This window comes from Pieris rapae, chromosome 3 (assembly GCF_905147795.1).
Source record: "Pieris rapae chromosome 3, ilPieRapa1.1, whole genome shotgun sequence".
Lineage (NCBI taxonomy): Eukaryota > Metazoa > Arthropoda > Insecta > Lepidoptera > Pieridae > Pieris > Pieris rapae.
In genome coordinates, this window is record NC_059511.1 from 6,410,096 (window position 1) to 6,431,397 (window position 21,302).

Consider the following 21,302-nt stretch of genomic DNA (forward strand, 5'->3'; position numbering starts at 1 on the left):
GGAACATCAAAATGGAGGGGAAATATTATTATTCATTATTTTATCCTCATATTATATACATTTGTAAGAAAAAATTTTTGGAAGACAGAAGTAAATAAAATAACCATTATTTTCATATAATGTTATATTCTTACTATAATAAAATTCAGGGAAACAGTATTATACACGAATAAATACATTACTAATAATGTTATAACTACATTATTTCATTAAGTTCAATTGTAATATTAGCGTTTCACTAAACAAATAATTAATATTAACTGCTCAATAAAACTGTAGGAATGATTTAAATGACAAATTTAGAAGACATAAAATCTCATCGTAATGTTACATTTCGGTAATATTAAATGGATTTAATCAGTCAAAAAGTTAAAATTAAATAGCAGCTTGTTAGGGTTCCATTAACCACTGGTAATACAATAATGATCTTATGTTAACTAATGAAGGCATTACAGGTGTGATTAACTCGCAACGCAAATAACGCGTGCAAAAAACAATACACGCACACATACGCAAACATAATATTCAAATATTAACGCCAAACTCCGCCTACTTTAAAACTAATACCTAAATAATTTATTTAACTTTCATTTAATCCCATGTTAAAATTTTCCATAAATATGCGCCTCGTCTAATTTGTAAGCATTATATACATATAACAATAAATTCAACTTTTGAAACAAACTTTTAATCTTTTGTACAGTAATATTGTTGAAAGATTAACACGGAAGCTTAACTCGATCCAATTATTGCACTATGGCTACCGACGCCTTACAGCTATTTCAACCAATATTTTATTGTTAAAGTTAGCTATGTGACTATTTAAATAGCAGCTATTTATGCACCTTAGATATTCTCTACAGAAAGTTGCTTCATGCACATATCTACGATAAAACATGGCGCATATAAAACTTGTGATACTAGCAAAGATACTGAGGAAAAACTATGATAATGAATGACATATAAGAATCTCTTTACAGCAACTGAGAGTTTAATATGCATTGATCGAGTTGAACTGCAAATGCACTATATTCAACACAAATATTTAAACTATGTAATGCAGTGAATTAGGCCACTGTTTGAATACAATTTTGAAAAATATATGGATAACACGATCTAAAGATAACAACAGGTATACGACAGCCCTACTATGTAGCTATCTACATTGGTTAAACGGTACGTCTTAGATAATCTTACGGTTAAGTGAACGCCGTATTATTGGTTTCAGGGACGTCAGATTCCAGTACTCAAATTATTTTCTCTTAATTAAATCCAACGTTGCCATTAAAAACAAGAATTTAACAGCCCTTAAAGAATCCTTTAAAACATAGTGTCGAGTTAGAATCTACCACATCCATATAATTTTACTTAGAAGTTGACAATTAAGCTTTGTGTTGTGGAATCGATCTTACCAACAGCCCGGTTTTAAACAAGATTTTCTCGAATTACAGAATTCAGTTTTCAAGTTCGTTTGTCCTTAGGCCAAACGAAATTGGAAGCTTATAAATTTTTTTTAACTGGCAGCCCTGCAGTTGGAGGGCTCAGAACTGAGCGTAGCTCCCCCAGGCAGGGGCAGGTGTTCCCTACATGCCGTACCCGTGGTAGGGGGCGGGCGAAGGTGCCTGTGCAGCGTACGCGTACGGGGACGCTTGCGCAGCCACGCCTGGGTACGCCATTGATGGGCCTGAAATTTATTCACAATGAATAAATAAATAAATTTTTTTACGCAAGTAAATAGTACTTTACATAGAATATTGCATAAGCTTAGTTTACGTGACGCCATCTAGCTAATTAAATTAAAATATTTATTTAAGTTCTATAGTCACTAATTAATAATTAGACAAGATTTTAAAATCTTATAATATTACAAAAATTATAGACACAATGTTCAACAAACTTCATAAAATCAACTTTGGTTTCGTGTGGAAGTTTTAGTAACAAAATAAATATTGTGTTCAAAGAGAAATTTGACCACGTTTATTAAATGCTATTGTTATATGACGATAGGATTAAAATCAACAATTACCAGCAGTGAGCATAAGCTGTGGCTCCATAATCATAGCAGGCTTTGCCTCGTGTTCCGCGCTCTCCGTACTGCGTTTTGCGTCAGCTTCTTCCAATTTCTCAACTTTAGTTGTCAGTTCTCGTACCGTCTGAAAATATTATATGATAAATTAGACTCTTATGTTACATCAACATTATATTAATTTAAGGTGCTTCTGTAGGGCTTTTCAATCGATCCTCAGGCGAAAACGGGTCTTGAAAATTAAAACATCACTTAAGTAAATAAAGCTATTGTTTAAATAATTGTATTTAGATCACTCTATAAAATTAATTAATAAAACAATTAAAAATAAGTATATGCCCAATGGTAATTGGGGGGTTGAAAACCTGATATTATTTTGAAGTTTTTAACTTTAAACATTACCATTTGAACAAACACTGCATACAATACATTAAATATTAACAAAGTACCTGAATAAGGAATGGCATAGCGAAGTCCATAATGTTGTGCCGCCACGCCAATTCAATTACAACATCGGGCTTCAAGAGATCGTAGCACTGAAATTAAAAAAAAAAATATTTTTAATATTATTAAAGCTACTTTATAAATATAAAGTAATTTACACATATTAACGTAATAAACGAGTTATTATATATCAGTGTACTCTACACTAAGACTAGAGACTATCTGAGACTTATCCGTCTAGTATTCATAAGTCAAAATACCCTTACGTTTTTGACTTAATGGTGTTTTGAATCTGAATCTTAATTCTTAGGCTAACTTATAGTTTTATCAAAAAAATATAACACTGGAACAACAAGTTAATTCACTTCTACCTGTATTGCCTTTATATACAGATTTGCTTTATTGTTATTTAAAAACTATGAATTTACATAGTTTTTTTCTTTGATTCGTAACTACTCATGACATTTTCACACGTGTATGTCTTACAAAAGTGTTTGATTGACATGTGTGATGATTGAAAGCGTTTATAAAATTAAATCAAAATGTAACTTTTTAGTGAAGTCGATGATAAATATTGATATGCATTTTAGTCGCTTATATTTTTATAAAAATTTATTTTCATTACGTTAACTTAATTTAACACCTATTACAGAGTCTAAAGCGATAAAATCCACCCACCCCTCTTATATAACTTTCCTTATAAGTAAAAAAATATATATTTCGCCCTTACTACAATGGCCAGCTTCAAAGAATTTTGCTCTCATTTATGTATTACTTATTGAGTGGTTTATAATATAAATACCTGGTAAAGAGAAGCAGAAAAGCACTCATAGTTCTTCCTCTCAAGGAACCAATCGAGCAGTTCCTCAGCAACTTCTGGTTGTCGTGATTCTGCTGCGTATTCCATTGCGTCAGCGTACAATGCGTCTTTTTTGCATAACTCCACACTTTGCTTCCATCTGTTGTTGCCTGTATCCCATTCAAGTTAGGAATCAATTTAAAACGTAGCATAATTGGTCAAAGGCAAAAAGCAAGGTCATTAAAAATCTTCAGCAGTTAAAACTGATCTAAGTACCAGATATAAGTGCCCATTAAATTATTAAACAAGTGATAATATCTAATTAACTGCTATAGTTGTAAACAAAATTACTGGTCTATCTTTATATTATTAATACTAATATTATTATCTTGCTTAACCTTCGTCTATTTACGCGTGACTCTATTATGTAAATTACATTCTTCTTAACTTAACTTCCGTTATGGTAGAACATTTAATTCGATTGATATAAATGCGAATACGTCAAAATAGTAACAATTAAAATAATATATTATATACATAAATAAATTAGATTAAATTAAATTCAGTGTCATTATGATCACTATTAGCTTTTACATAATGTTTTCTTTAATTAAACTCCCACATGATTCATACAGAATGTAAATGTAATTTTAATATAGTTCATACAATATGTCATTCATAATTTAATTCAAATATATTTAGAACCATCTAGAAGTTGATGTCAAGAAACATGGTTAATATTATGTATTTCACGAAAGAAATATACGCATACTTTTTATACCCCACAGGTTTTTATACTGTCTAGGTATAGGGGACAAAAGGAGAGTTTTAAATCTATTTATTAAAATTTTATATACACCAAATAATTATATTTACTATAATTTATATGATGTTTGTTAAGCAAAATTTACCTTTGTACAAGTAGGCGGCGATTCGTCTGAATTCAGTGAGCTCATGCTTTTCCAGTTGTTGCGCGAGCGCTATCGTGTCGAAGTTATCGAATGCGTCAATCGATGTTCGTAGTCCCTGAAATTATTAAAATTTTATATAATAATAATAATATACTAAATCAAACAATATTTAATAATTAGTAATGCTAATTACAACAATACGAAAATGAAGTCAAATTGATTTTGCTAAGCTTGAACAAGGCACCTACTGTGTAAATAACGGCGTTTACTTAATGTAGGAATAGAATCTTTGATGTAATCTAAATATAAATTATTATTTATAAAACATACAAATACAGCAAATAAAAGTATTGACCTTAAGAGTACACAGATTATAGTGTCCTTTGATATGTGAATGACCTGAATGAACTGAACTCTGTTAATATGGTTCAGGCCAAGGACGCGTGCATATTGGTCGAGGATTTTATTCAGATGAATAAAAAAGTATATAGCATATATTATTTTTTAAATAAAAGTAAATTAAAAAGGAGAATAAAATGAAATCACTGACAGAGATTATAAATACATATTACAGTTTCTCGTTATATATTACATTTTATTTTTATTGTGCCATATCCTATACCATTTAAAATTACTGACCTGGTAGTCTTCCTCATCGATGAGTAGCGAATTAAGGGCTTCATTAACAGCCTTATTGTTAAGGTTCTGCACGGACCTGAGATAGGCTTTTACTAGTTGGAGATGGCCAGCCTTAGTAAAGAAGTTGACAGCGCGAGTGTGGTCCATACGTGGCGCCAATACCAACAAGAGGTCATTGAGAAGTAGAGGTTTGTAGTCGAGGTAAAACTGAATTGCTTTATAGTATAACTCCATGTTTGCGACCTGTAAAGTTCGATTTGGATGTTATTATACCATTATTAGAACATATCTTAATATATATATATTTCTTGTGTGCGTGTGTATGTGACTGAACTCCTCCTAAACGACTGGACCGATTTAGACGAAATTTTTTGTGTGTGTTCAAGGGGATCTGAAAATGGTTTAGATTCACAATTTTGTCCGCTGGACAATGTTTTTTTAATTAATTTTCAATTTATTAGTTGTTGTTGATTTTGGAATGTTTTACATTGTATCCGACAGACGGCGCTACCATCGCAGTGTCAAATTTTAAATAATATTCGAATTTTAATTTTAGTCTGTCCCGAAATTTAAAAAAAGTTTTGTTATCATTGTGTTATATCGTGTGTGACCATGTGCTGGATCGTTAGATATTGTCATAACATTTGAATAATAATTTTCATCAAAATGGCTTATTAAAAATTGAAATTTTGAAATTAAAGACGTGTAGACAGGACAACGTCTGTCGGATCCGCTAGTTTCAATATAAATCTTTAGACTGTGCGTAGAGAAAGACGGTGGCACTATAAAGTTTTGCATACAAATATTAAATTCACGTATTTTATATTTCTTTTTTACACTCCTGGTACATTTGCGGTTCTGATAATGGATTATGTGGGCAATGCATATTATATTTTGCATGAGCCATGAGTATCACTATTTGTTTAAAAAAATATCATTAGGAAACCAGTATGTCTAAGAGTCAAAATTTCGACGGCGTGTATCAAGGCCAAACTATAAAGATGATGATTAAGGAAACAATCAGAAATCTAATGACTGTTTGTGAGAGCAAAAAGGCTGTATTTTATTTTGGTAATGTAATATTGAAAAATTTACATGTTCTAGGGCCCTTTAACTATAAATATAAAATGATATTTATATTTATAGATATAAATATAAACATTACTAAAATATGTTATATAACTTAATGATTACACTTTTTAATAAGTAAAAGTTATGTTAGCTTACCTTAGTGATAATGTCTTTAAAGTGTCCCTCTCTCCAAGCCTCAGTTGGATGCTGCATCATGGTGAGAGCGGCGTTGTCGTACTCTTCGTATTTGTCGTAAAGGAACACTAGCTCCGACCATAGATGCGCATGTTCGGCAGCGCGAAGCACCTAAAATAACGTATACGTGAAGATAAATCTTCAACAATTTCATTGGGGACGTGCATTCATAGAATATCTTATATTATACTTTACTAATTAACACATCAAAATGTATATATGGTCTCCCATAAGTATTATTGAACACTATATGTTGACTATTGCAAATAATTACTTGAACGGATAAATAAGGTGTGTAAATTTATTCAACATTTACAAACTTGTAGGCTTATTTATTATTATTTTTAAATTGATCATAAGATTGTGCTCTTAAGAACACACTTTAAATCATAGTGCTTGTCTATGGTCTAATATATTTATTGGTGATTAAAGTCATCAATTTTTTCTACTAACTGTTCAATTACATATATTATTTAAACTGTTTTAGAAATCTGTACTGGTATGTCATGCTCGTTTTACTAGAAGTAATCTAGGAAATTAATTACCTTAGGAATATTGACTCGTGACCAGAACAACTCAAGATGTTCCCTCATCTTAGAAGTCTTGTACTTGGAGTACAGGATGGCCAGCTCTGTGAACATTCCCATATGTGCACGTTCCAAGCCTAAGGCAGCTTCCAACAGACTTATCAGCTCATCAAAGTGACCTCGGTCCTAGAAGGTAAAGTATATATAGTATTGTGTTATTTGCGTTTCTTTACAACGCAGTGTAAATAAATAAATAAATAAAGTATATGAATAAATAACAAACGTTTTCAAATGTATAAATGTAAAAAACTCGTGAGTTACGAAACTCACGAGAATTATATATTAACTTCAGTGTTTTATCCTCTGTGCTCAATACATTTTGTTCCAAGATATTAATTAACCTATCACTCACTGATGTATTATAATAGTTTAAATCAACTTAATAACATCATACCTGGTAGTAATTAATCAGGTCCTCCAGCTCATCGGCGTGAACCACAATATGGAGACCACACATCTGAGCGAGACGGAATTCGCCCGCGTCCACGCACGCGAAGCAAACCTCCTTCCAAGTGCGAGTCGAATTGGCTTTGCGGGCACTATCCACGGCACCTATTTTAAATAATTATTAACTTCCATAACAAAATAAAGCCTTATAATATATCTAATCGTGTTGTTAACAGTAATATTTGTGAGTGTGGAGAAGATATTGGTGACCTCAACCATATTATATTATATATTTTCTTGTTCCCAGTACGACCGCACCTCCTGAATTCATTACAATTACTACATATTCCGTTTTCGACTAAAATCTCCTGCCTTTTGCTTTATCCTTCATTGTATTATTTTCTTTCATAATCAATATTAATATTAAGATTTAATATTTATATAAATATAATGTTTTGAACTTGCTTATCCCTTTGTTTTTTGATGGTTTCTTTATTTTTTCTCGCGTTTAGTTTCCCTAGCTTTTACTTGAAACTGGCATAAAGTTATACCTTGTTGTAACTATTGCCATTATATATATATAAAAATATGTTTAAGAAAACAGTATTTCATTTCATCATCATTTCATTTTTCTCCAAATATGAAAAGCTTATTAAACTGCTAGTGTTTATATACATAATAAAATTATAATTAATTTAACAAAAATTACTATATAAATAGAAGAGGAAACAAAATACATGTAAATATTACAAACCTTGGAACTCCTTTAAATAGACAAGAGTGATGGCCAGTCGGGCAAAGTTGCTAACATTATTGTATAGCAGCTTAGCAGCATTATACATTTTGTCATCGAAGCACCTGTCTCCAATCTTCTGGATGTCAGCATGGTTCGGACCAGAGATAAACTCTTCCAGATCTGCCAGGCGACCGGTACGGGCGTATGCGTATATGAGCTCCGATTCAATGTAAGATTCGCGGGCCTTCTTGCGCGCCATCTGTTAGGCAAGTTTAATTATTAGTTCTGGACATTTCTAGATTTTGCAATATGAGAGATATTTATGTATTAAGTTGGAAATAAATATGTTTTGTATAATTTAATGAATATCGCGCTAACACTCCTATGTTTTAATGAAATGACTAAAGCTTGCATAACCCAAAGACAATAATAGTTTTATGTGTCTCTGTAATCTTTTATATGTTACTCTACATAATATAATGATATGTAAGTAGGTAACTCATTTTTTACTCATATGCAATAAATATAATAGATATATTTTGTCTATCATTTTGAAATTACCTGCAAGTAGCGAACGAGATCGTCCCAGGATTGTTGGGCGCTGGCCGTAGCGACGACGTCCATATACGCCGATGGGTCGTCGGCCTTTATGTAAGAGTCAATCGCTTCCTTCACCAGACCTTGTTGTAACTGAGCCTTGGCCAGTTGAGACCAAACTCCGGGCTCATTGCAACGCTCAGCAAACTCGTAGGCACGTTTGAGGTCTTTAACTTGTTCGATGAGGACCTGTAATGTATTTTCATTTAAATAAATGGCGTTTATTTTTAAAGTATGTGGCGGTTTTGTCTTAATACCACCAATTGTATTAAAAGGTAAAAAATAAAGTTTTTTGTTTTTTTTTTTATGAAATTATTTTAAAATAACATTAGGATTTTAAGATATAAGATTACTTAAAAATGAAGACTAGTTTAATAATTTCTTCCATACATAAAATGTAATATACACATCAGCAAAAATATAAATTTTTATCATAAAATATAAATTTTACTTTCTGATTACTAACCTGTATGGCTGATGTGTTGACATCAAACTTCTTGAAGATAGCGAATGCCTCCTCGTATAGTTCATTGTTGATGGCAATATTCGCAATATCAGGTGCGTCGTAATTGTCCAGTCGGTTGATGTATTCCATAACACGGGTGCGATCTGCCTTTATTGCTGAAATAAAAGTTTTTTATTTGTAGTAATAGAAATAAACATAATGCCGCAACTAATCGTGTAGTCTAAATTGTGTAATACATGAATTGTAATGTATGTAATGAAGATTTCTGGCGCAATAAAAAGTATCAAAAAATAAATATTTTTGTTTGTAACAATAAATTTTTGATAATTTTTCTAAAAATCATACCTGTTAAAATAAGCAAGTTCTGCAAGTTCCGGTGGTCAGAGAACACAGAGTTGTCAAGCACAATTTTCTCGAGTAACTCAATAAGTTCATTTGGCAGGTCCGCTGTCATGAAGGCCTTCACTGTTACTGAGATGTCCTCGGGATCTTGAGTTTCAGATAGGGCTGTCTGAACAACCTGAAATAGATTGGTGAATTCATTTATATAATACATAATTATAATTCACTGCAGCTACAACCCTATAAGGGTAATGCAGTCTACTTTCTGTGCCTGTCAATGTTAAAAAAAATAAAGATTTTGCTTTTGCAATTTTTTTTAAAACCATAAATGTATAAGAATTTCATAAGTATTGAGAAGATTACTATTCTTATTAATTTAAATACATTCAGTAATTATACAACTCTCAAACATAAATCTAAAAACAGTATAATACCTGATCGATTAGCTGTCGCTTGAAGGGGTTGCTCTCGCTGAGCACTTCCAACCAGAGGTCCTGATCTCTTCGGCGCACTAAGTACCGCGCTTGAGTCTTGAACAGTGAGTTGTCGTTGCATACGGCGATTAGTTCGCGGTCGCATTGTCCGCGTTCGTATGCAACGCACGCCAAGTGCGGGTCGCGCTTCTCGCAGTAGCGTCCCACTACGCGTGAGTCGTACCTGAATATTTATATTTTTAGTATTATTATAACTAGTTATAATAATATTAGCTATACTATTATATGGCTAAAAACGTAATGCATATAAACAAAATACACATACTTCTATATCTATACTGGTTTATGTACAGAAGTTTAGTTTCAATCAAACAGAAAAAGGCTGAAACGTTAAAAATAACCATTATTTACCATTGATTCTCCTTGAGGAATCTCTCAGGGTTATTGTTAGAGTCAATGTAGATCTTGGCAAGCGCATTATGCGTGGCTGGCTCGTTGCATCCCTCGTGGACTCGTGTCTCCAACCAGGGTAAGAGTAATTTCAACCTGTAAAAAATATTTATAAGTGTTGTGTAAATTTGGTATTACAAATTATAACATTCCATGACAATTAAGTAAAAATTACGATATTCACATATAATAACAGTCAAATATTAATAACATTTAAAATTAACTGCATCGCACAGAGTTTACCTATCACAAAATTTCCAAACCTGTTTCTCTTCTCAACTTCAGCTACAAGTTCATCGGTAGAGAATTGTCCTCGCACCACAAGGATCAAGTTCTTGATAATGTCTTCCGCGCAGTCCACGTCTAAGAGACCACCCACGACGACTGGCAGACGCGACGGGTTCACCTGTTACAAAAATAAAGAGGGTACACCTAAGTGTTGCACAGGTCTCTTCTAGAAAAAAAAATTTCTGGTCCTTACATACCTTTTGCACGTAGATCTCAATGTACTTCTGCAGACTGTTTCTATACAAATATAGCACCAGGTCGTGAACAAAGTCGAATCTGTCGCAGACAATGATGAGCGGCAGCTGATCGGGCAATTTTGCTTCCTTGAGGAAGTTCTTGACGCGTTCAGCGTTGTAGCAGTTCGATTCCCGGCAGATACGTTCGACCTCTTTGATTTGACCGGTTTTACAGGCAGCCTGAAACATTTTTTATTTTTTTATGCTAATATGCTAGAATGTCTACAAATATCCGATTTAATAATAATATTTTCACTATATAATTTATATTTGAACACTTATAATAAATGTTATTAAGCTAAAATCTCAAAAATTTCAACTAAAATATTTTTTTTAAAACAACTCTTCTATTTTACTTTAAATATATGTATCATGTTATCAATAGGATAACAAAATCTATTTGGGTTAAAAATATAAATTTAGATTACCTGAATATACTTGAAGTGAACTTCCGAATCCTGGCTAAAGTTGACAATGGATCCCAAAAAGTAGAACAGGCCTTCATACGTCTTGAAGCTCTCAAACAGTTCTATGAGAGCCTTGGTGGTCAGTTGTTCGTGGTACTTGGTGGCAATTTGAACGCAGATTTGGAGGTTTTGACGAATATTCGCTTGAAGCATAGCCTTGAGGCATTCAAGGGAGTCCTCCACTGACAGAGTGCCGAAGTAATTGACCAGCCAATCAGCAGACAGCAGATGTGTGTGAACCTAAATTAAATAAAACTTTATATTAATAAATAAAATAAAAAAACATTAATATAGAAATTGCTAAATTAAATTTGCAAAATTATTATTATTTTATAGGTTTATTGTTTTTATAGTTTGCTAGTTTCCTCATTATGTTTTTCTTAGAAATCTTATGGTGTAGTTGGGGTTCTAACAACAATCTCAGTTCACGTATGCCATAATTGATAGAGTATATCATATTCAATATTAAATTAAACACCTAATATTATGGATTGGGCAAGATTAAAAAAGTTTAAAATTAATTATATTTTAATAATAAATATTTTACATATATACTATAGTTACCCAGAATACACTTACGGTGGGAATAAGATTTATTGTTATATTATGAATTCATAATACATACCACAGCTCGCTTAATGTCATACAAATCGGTGTAATGCTCAAGTGCACGTTGTAATAGTCCAGCCTTCTCGCACAGTTGGGCGACGTGTGCGCGATCGTAGTGCGTGAACATTCCGTTGCCGAGAATCGCGTCTGCCACTTGAGGCGCTGACATTAAGTTCATTTCGAGAAGCCTGAAGAATGTAAACACCGTTAATGTTTTATGTAAATTAATAGCTTTATTTGGATTTTAATGATATTAAATATTTTGATAGATGCACAGCTAAAATATTATTTTCTGGTAAATTTCACAATAATTATTATAAGACAAATCAACATATATTTTTAACATTCTTATATTAATTAACTCTTGTTCAAATTAAATATATAAATTTAAAATTAAAGTACCGTGTCTGGAGTGGGCCTTCCTCGGGCTTGTTGTTTTTGAGTGCATCTAGAAGGAATGCAGTACACTGCTGAACCATATTCTGTTCCATGAACACATCGACAATCTGATTGATGTCGGCTAGAGGAGGGTCTTCAGCTACCAGCATACCGGCGAAACCGGCACCTTGTTCCGGACTTGTACGCATTACTGAGCGTAGGAGGTAAATATAATCTGGGGTGTAACCGACCTAGAATAAAAAGGTGTATGACAGAAAGAACAAACGATTAAGTAGTTTGTGGCTCTACTATTTGGAAACTCTAAGTTAAATATAAAATATATATATAAATATATAAGGCGAAACGTAAGCATTGAAGCGGATTAATTTCTTTTGTTATTGTGATTGTGTGATATGTGATTGCCCAATATTGTCTTCCAAAACCATAAAAAACTTTACTACGGCTTTCATTAATTGTTACTATTCCAGAATCAGTATATTTAGGGTCTGTTTGACAATGTATTGATAAAGTACCAAATAGACATAAATTATTTGGAAGATAAAAGGTGCGAATAAGAAACTTCGCGTTTCATGATGAATACCGCTATCTGACGGTCGTGAAACGCAATAGTAGTGTTTGTTTTACCAATAAGTAATAAATAGCTTATTGGTAACTTATACGGAGATTGTGATACAGATTCTTAGACATATAATTATGTGTAATAATTTACAAACCTTCTTGGCATAAAGGACGATTTTCTGGAACTGCCCAGTTTCAGCGAAGCAAGCGATGACTTTGCTTGCAACATTCGCCCGGAGATAAACAGACAATGCTAACGTTGGATCCACCTGCTTTACCAAATCTCCCAACTCTTCGGAACACTCCAGTTTCTCCTCTTTCAGCCATTTCTCTAGCAGCTGTTTACGCCCTGTGAAATGAATAATTAAAAAGTGTTAACAAACAAATGAAAGTTGCCTGGAAGAAATCGCTTGTAAGCGATAAGGCCGCCCTTTGCCTTATATCTTTTGTAAACTGTTTTTTTTTGTAATGTGTATGTGTTTTTGTATAAGGTAATAAAGGATAAATAAATAAATATAAATTAAATCTTATCAAATTTTGCGTTGACATTCAAATACGATACACGAAATAAACAAATATGCATTAACAAATTTGAGTAAATATTTAGGATCAAACAGTTCAAGTTTATTTATTCAATTTGATAAAAAGTCGAACGGACAAAAAAGCATGATAAGATAGCAAGTGCATGATTAATTTTTCCTGGTACAAATAAACAATCATCATTACAGATTAGAATCATAACGTTTTAATCGTAAAATTAATGGACTATCCAAAACAAAATAATTTTTCAGGTGGAAATCATAGATATGGAAACTTATAATATTAAAAAAAACTTTCAGTAATATATTTAAACAGATTTAACAAATTCAATTGCATTTAAATAATCAGTGAGATTTATGGGTTTAATCTATTATAAATACTATATTCCTTTTTTATTTCTTTTACCACCAAATTCTAACATAGCAAATGCGAACGAATTGTTAGTCTAACTAAAATTAGATTTGGATATATTCTGTAATATAACATATACATATATGTCGCAGACAACTAGCTTAATTACCCGTTCAATTAACAGACTAGCCGTTTAACTAGCGGCCTGAAAGATATTAAACCGTAGCGTTAGTAACAAAATTTAATAATTTGGATGGCGAATGAATGCTTAGGCCATTCGTACGAGTCATTATTTGAATTAAAAAAGATAAAATATGTTTCATCCTTTTTATTTCTTTTTTATGTCACATGTGTCATAAAAGACATTTTCCTAGCTGATCGATCAACTGACTGAACATCTTTAATGTTTACATATAATATTAGAATATACATTTTGATAATTCCTTTGATAAATTTAAATCACTTTTGGTTTATAGTATAGATATATTTAATAGTGAGGCAATTATTAAATAAGTAAAGATATTTTGGTATAATTTACCTTGCAATAGTACAGGACGGCACAGTTCAAGCGACTCAAACTTGTTTAACTGGGCCTGATCCAGCAATATACCAAAGTACTGCAGCAGCGGTGAGGTTTGACCTGGCTGAGTGGGTACTTGTTGGAACCTCTGAATTGTTTGTGGAGTACGTAGGATACCACGAGGTGCCATAGCTGCCACCTATTGAATATTTTTATTATTAAATGATTATATACTCAAAAACTTATGTCAAAAAAATTTATGACAATCTTATATAACATTAACATCTTTGTACATGTTAAATAAATATGCTCAACAGCATTCCAAAAAATAACACAAGTATAGTGAAGAGTTATGATACGTCACCTTTGCTGCCTCTCCATATTGTCCATTTGTGAAGAGCATATTGAATTTCCTCACAAAAAGATCTTCAGCGCCAGCCAAATTATTTCTTACAGCTAGACGAAGAGCCAAATCAGGGTTTTGTAGGACAGTATTGATGTATGGGACTATGGAATCCTCTTCTACAGTGACAGATAAAACCTGACCTTTGCGGTTTACACCTATAATAAAATTCAAATATCGTAAATTTTATTTATATAGAAACTGAATAATATGCCGGTTTTCCATAAAAAATAAAACCGATATGTGGCGAGAAGGAAAACATACAGCATTGTAGGAAGTTCTTCCTGGCGAAGACTCTATGACTGTGGAAATGACGACGTCCTAGCTGGTAAAGATAAGTATGAAGTTGAGGCGATTACAGCGCCAACTATTGTACTTAAGAGGAACTATTTCACTTGGTATGAATCACACTTCATGGCTAAGTATACATTGCTTCTTCATTATTCAATGCTATATATTTCCGGAGGCACATCAATACATAGATATCTGATTATTGTTCTACTACTATATTTAAAATTTATACTAAAATAACTAAAATATGAAGTGAACATACCAATTATCCCTCCAGTAGACTCGTGAGGCGCAGTCACAAAGATCGTATCAGAAGAGATGCGGTTCATGTAGATACAGGTCCCAGATTCAATATCATACATATGGATGTAACCATATTTAGTAATGAGGTAGATCACATCATATTTCGGGGACACCTGCATAGCCACTGGGAAGTCGTTCTGTGCTTCAGCAGGGAAGAAGACGTCAACTGCTTTTTTGTGGAATGCTGTGTTACCCGCTGGTGGCTGGCCCACCTCTACAGAAAAAATACGATTTGTTCAAATAATCTTGTGAATTTTGCAAATAGATTCAAGTGTGACATAATATATATTTTGTCCACCCTACCCAATATGCGAATATAATAGACTACTAATATAATATATGAAAAGATTCCATCGTGTATTGAAATCTTAACATACATTTATTAACATAATGTTATAATGAATAGTTCTATAAAGTTGAACCTGTGTTGTATTGTTAAAGTAATAGAATAATACTGAATTAGTAAAAGCCTCATCTAGCCGCTAAGGACTTCTTTTCTACATTTTCACATATGTATTTTAGAAATTGACAATACATACTTAATAAAAGTATTGTCTAATACTGATATTTTTATACAGAAATGGGCAGACATTTGGCCTCAATCCCACCTGGTGATAAGTGAGATTCGATACAATTTAAATAAATTCTGACTACATAGGTGGGGAAAAACTTATTGTTAGGTTGTTATTGTAAGGGTCACCAACTGATGTTAACTAAAACACAAAACTGACAAAGTTCAGCTGTTCAAACATTCAACTCAACAACAATTGCTTTATTGCATAACTTTAATAAATTATTTCATACGTGTAAACACTTTGCTTAGGCTCATATCATTAAATGAAAAAAATAAACCTGTGTGTTTTTATTATTAATCATACCAACTTGGCCTTTAAGTAAAAAATAGAAGTTCTTACCGATGATATGTAGCTTGCCACCCTGCGCTGTCCGTACAGCAAAACAGAACAGAGTAGAAGGTTCAGTGTTGCCTTCAGACTTGAAGGTGGCGAAAGATGCGGCGTGACCTTCTATCGGCTGCGAGCACTTACGCTCCACAGAGTATAGCTGCATTGCACCTACCACGCGGTTCTGTTGTGCTGATATACCTATGGAACAAAGTTAAAATATATTTAGGATCTATCATTATTTAAACAATATATGTTCAAAATTCTAATTAGAAATGAAGCAGTCTTCATCGCATAAAATAAATAGAGGCTAAAAAATAAAAATTATATTTAAAAATGGCATAAGAAATTTCTAAACTTACCCACTAACAACAACCACTGTTGCTTCGGATCAGTTCTATAGTTGATAATCTGACACTCGGATAGAGATGAGTGACGATCGAACATCTTCACAGGTTGTGAATCACCTTCCATTGACCAATGGTACACCGACATTTTGGTGACGAGTGCCAGAGTGTTTGGTGATATCCACTTCCAGAAAACGACGTCTTCTGTCATAGTGTGGGCTTTCATCTTTGACTTCATTTCGATGTTGAATATTTGCAGGGTCTTTTGCGCTGCTGGAAACGAATAAATACCTCGTTAAAGCAAAGTGTTACAATTTCATTGAATATTTTAATGAATACAATCTTTGGAACTCAATTTCTATAATGACTACAATCTGCAGAAATTATTGTATTGCATCATTCAATGTAAATCAGTATTACATGGAATGATTCTTACAATAATTTTTGAAGATATAAGAAATCTTTAAATATTGTGACATATGTGACAAACTAAGTATTGTGACATGGGCAGGTAGTATACCAACTACAAATCGTAGATCTATTTGACCATCCCCTGAATTTCAAACCATTGTAGTGACTATTTATAATATAGGAATACTTTCAAAGTAAGGGTTCATTCGGATTTTATTAAACAGATCTTTTACGCTCTTTATTATTATACTATGAATAGTTAATGCGTGTCAAGGTTGCGTGTTATGACAACGATTGAAAACATTCTTACGTGAAGATCTCTGATTCAATAAAAAATGGAACGGTTGAGTAAATCTATATTCGGTTTTAAATTTGGCAGATAACACCATAAACAGATGGACCAAGCAGGTTAAGTTGGCTTAACACAATTACAATTTTCTTTTTGAATAAGTAATATATTCAGATATATTTAATTTCTAGCCTAAATGAACATTGAAAATAAACAGCGTTAATCTTATTTATTAATAATTTCTGAATTGCGCTGTTATATTTAAGTTCTTTGCTAAACTTGATTGAGTAACAAGCTTTGAAACAATCGACTGTCGCCTTTCTTTATCTAAGGTGATGAAAGAAATAAACGAAACATTTTAATTGCAATCAAATGCAACACTTTAAATGGGCTTTGCAATATTGAACGAATTAACGTTACATAACTTCACTTCGAGAGGAACTTTCGTTTGTAAAAAACATATTTTAGCTTTGCATAATATAGCATCTTACAAACTAATATAATAAATAAAACTCAAAAAGGTGCATAAATATAGAAAAGTAACTATGGAAACAAAACAAGGGGGCGTTGTTCATTGATATGTTTATAAAGTTCCGTTAAACGATATGCTTCCGTGCGTTTATTTTAGCTTTTCATATAAAACTGAATCCATTATTCATCAAGTCAATGATCTAGGGATAGTGACGTGATAAGTTAATCAAATTTATTAATTACTATACATATAAGCATATAGCATTTACGTGCAGTAGCTATTATAACAAGTCTCTTGCTGCGTCTCTTGTATGATTCACCAATAGATAACGTGATTCCTGAATGTCTTAAAAAATTTAGTAAGATTTTCGTAAATTGACTAAAAAATGATTATTATAAGACGAAAAAAGTAGAAAAACAAGCATCGATTGTTTTTAGTTTACGTCTATTAATATATCATCATCACCTGTCTTGTAAAACACCTAGTTAGAAAAACTGCCAACATGGTCAAGATTTTATTTATTAAATTTAACCCAGACTAGGGAAATTTGTTTTGTGGAAGATAACACTAAAGATGGCAAAAACTATTAAGTGCTGTCGGCGCGGCATTGTCGAGTATACATTCTGCATAAAGAATTTTTCATGTCCTTTTTTTGCTAGGAAATCTACGTGAAAATCCCCGATTTTAATAAAATAAATATCACGGGAATACCTTTCTTATTATCGCAAATGTTTACATAGCGCTAAGAATGACTCATAATTCGTATTCATATTATCAAAGGTCAAAATGTCTATTTTTACTGTATTTTCTTATTTATTTACAATTTACCTTTTTATGTAAATTATATTACACTTAATATAAGTATAGTTTGCTAACTTTAGTATTTTAAAAGAATTTGGAAAATAATTAAATTACACCCTTTAATTACGACTTCTGTTAAAGCATTTGTAAATGAAAATGCTCATTAGCAGACTAGATAACCAATTATTTCAAACTAAAATACAGTCCTATTATAGCAATTTACATATTTTAAGATTAATCATGAAGAAATTTGTAATTTCACCTGGACTCGTAACCCGATTTGCAATGATATCCGCAAAATGCGTAGTCACCGCACTACGTCATTACTCAGTTGGCTTTGTGCCTACGCCCTCCTTTTTGATCTACCCCTAATATATAGGCGTAGACAGTAGTGGGCGTTACAATAACGATCAAGTTTATAACTAGTAAGCAACTAATCTATAAATCTCATGAAACTTTTTAACTTAAAGACATATACTAAACAACAAATTCCAAAGTATCATTCATCAAATAGAATTTTAGTGCTATGAAATTTTTTCCAAATGTTCAAAATGAGACAAAAACATAATTTTTGGCAGGTTATCAATAATCATCATACTTAGTTGTGTGCCAACAGAAATAATATAGATGTGTATGAAATTTAATTTGGCTGATTATTATTTTTATTTGACATGTATACAAATAATTCTAAAAAGAATCTTATAAAAAGCAAGGTATTTAAGAATAATACCTATATTTGTTAAATATCCTAATATTTCTTTTTACTTGGAAAGCAATAACTTTCACATCAGATCATAATGGAAACTAATAGGTCATGTTTTTTAAGTCCAAATCACACACACAGAGATTTTAATTAATTTAGTAATAGTACTTAAGTTTTTTAAATGTATATTTGAAATAAACAAGAAACCTATAATCTGACAACACCAATCAAGTACTAAGTTGTAATAATGATCTCTAAAAAACTAATCTACTCAAAAAATATGGCCGGGGCAAAAATTATAATTTTAAAATTCCAGATTTAAATTACAGCAAACACAAGCTATTTTAGGATTATACAGAAAGAATATAACTGAGTACATGCTTATTTATTAAGAATTATGATTATTAAAGCTAATAAAGTGTGTTAGCAAGTCACACATTATTAGAGAATAAATTTATTTTTATAGAAATATAAAAATGTCCAAATTCACTGGGTTCTAACCTTCTACACCAGCTTTTCCTTTAAGAGCAATAACTTTGCTGGCTGGATTCATGATTGCAGAATCCGCAGATATTGGTCTTCTAATTGGATTTGTAGGGTCACCCAAATCAATAATCACCACTTCTGAAGTTTCACCCACTTTCTCACGAACACAGATAAATTTATCTGACTCCATTGTAAGTGTATTAAAGGATATTGAGGCTGGGTTGATCCCAATATTAGTGAGCTAAAACAGAATTATTCATTATAATTTTACCTACAACAATTACATGTTTTATATATATATATTTAGTGAACATCGAAGCTTGTTTGGGTTCTAGTATTTTTTTTTTAAATGTAACTCTTCTTCATTAATGATAAAATTTCCAATTACACCCAGGTATTCTTGCTATAAATAGAGAGAGATAATGTAATTTATTCAAATTATGATTAAAATCTTTACAAATTAAATTGAAGAAAATAATTATAGCAATTACAATTCTTAAACTGTGTAAGAAATATAATTATTATAACAACATATTTAACATTATTTATTTAACACTAGATGGTATTATATCATAAGCAAAGGATTTTTAGGTAGGGAATAAACATAAATAATTAGACAGTTAAAGGCTTCTTTTCACTCTTTTGCCCTTATGATTCACCAGAAAATACCATCTTAAAAGAAACAATTGGAAATGTTCATTATGCTTAATAAAATTACAAATCATAACAATTGATGGTGTACATAGATAGATTGTATTATTATTAGTATCATTGAAGGAAGCAATTATAATATTTATTAAATAAATACATTTATCATATGATCATGAATGTGGAACAAATCAATACCGGCGAGTCGTAGGGGGTGGTAGATATGCAATTGCGCAACGCCAATTTTACTATCACTTCCTACTCTTCAGAAAAAATAACTACAGGAATACATGAAATACCTTCGTGTAATAAGTTCCTTTCATTCTCAACCACAATCATAGAATCTAATAAAAAGCGATGGGCGTATTTACCTGTAAATGCTCCTGAAAACGTATTGGTAACACCTGAGCCATGTTTGCTTTTTACTTTAAGCTTTATTATACCGAATATCTAAGCAAGCGATCGTCCAATATCGCAGGGTCTGAAATTTTAACACAATTTCAATTACACTGTTTCAAGACGATTGTAATAACACCTTTGACAATCAACATGGCGTTCATTCATGTTTAAATGGAAAATTTGAAATTGGTCAAAATACAGGACTCGTAATCATAACAGGCTGAATTGTTACTCACTATTTAAATTTACTTCTACATCAAGAAAAAAATGTCAATTTACAGATATTATCCAGAATGAAAAAATATGAATAATACACCGCGGATGCCACATACACAAATGAATGAAAGAAAATGAAGCAAGAATGACTATTGAGTATAGACTATAGACTAATACGGAAAAGACAAAGACAGCATCAAAAAGTGCTGACCAATCAATTTTTGGAATCAATGGAAAAAATTGAATACTTGTATCGGCAACAATAATGAATTGTTATTTAAGTCATAAAGTTTCTTTATTTATATACTAAAAATAAATTACATAGATACCACACCATAAAATCAACGTTATACGTTTATAGTTATTACATTATATCACAACACCTACTACTACTATTATCTTTTGATTTGTCTAGGGCTACAAGCCTACCTTTCAATCGATCAATGTGATGAGCAAATGGTAATTTGACTAACCAAGTGGAAATAGTTGCTGAAGTTAGTGTTTTTTTTATTCTACTTCAATCTCGCACCTTTAATCATAAGACATAAACGTTCTTTCTAAACATGTCAACTGATCCAA

General features: G+C 31.8%; 1 protein-coding gene across 1 annotated transcript; it reads right to left on the reverse strand.

The window, feature by feature from the left end:
* Window positions 1-106: 106 nt before the first annotated feature.
* On the reverse strand, window positions 107-20,889 carry LOC110993351 (clathrin heavy chain). The gene is made up of 29 exons (XM_022259571.2): window positions 20,744-20,889; window positions 20,480-20,589; window positions 19,476-19,701; window positions 16,314-16,571; window positions 15,964-16,152; window positions 15,009-15,263; window positions 14,417-14,613; window positions 14,071-14,251; window positions 12,797-12,990; window positions 12,087-12,313; window positions 11,701-11,872; window positions 11,037-11,315; window positions 10,570-10,788; window positions 10,348-10,490; window positions 10,046-10,180; window positions 9,635-9,857; window positions 9,204-9,378; window positions 8,859-9,013; window positions 8,357-8,581; window positions 7,814-8,054; window positions 7,067-7,224; window positions 6,631-6,798; window positions 6,047-6,196; window positions 4,820-5,062; window positions 4,181-4,295; window positions 3,273-3,439; window positions 2,476-2,562; window positions 2,027-2,153; window positions 107-1,684 (listed from the first exon to the last, which is right to left on the reverse strand). Exons 2-29 carry the CDS (start codon window positions 20,519-20,521, stop codon window positions 1,584-1,586), a joined length of 5,052 nt encoding a protein of 1,683 aa, XP_022115263.1. The 5' UTR covers window positions 20,522-20,589; window positions 20,744-20,889; the 3' UTR covers window positions 107-1,583.
* Between the last annotated feature and the right edge of the window lie 413 nt (window positions 20,890-21,302).

Coding starts and splice junctions, on each gene's coding strand:
- LOC110993351 (XM_022259571.2), bottom strand. CDS start 20,521: ATGGCTCAGGTGTTACCAATACGTTTTCAGGAGCATTTACAG. Junction 10,181..10,347: donor GAAGTTGAGAAGAGAAACAG/GTTTGGAAATTT, acceptor TATTTTTTACAG/GTTGAAATTACTCTTACCCT. Junction 9,858..10,045: donor TTCCTCAAGGAGAATCAATG/GTAAATAATGGT, acceptor ATAAATATTCAG/GTACGACTCACGCGTAGTGG.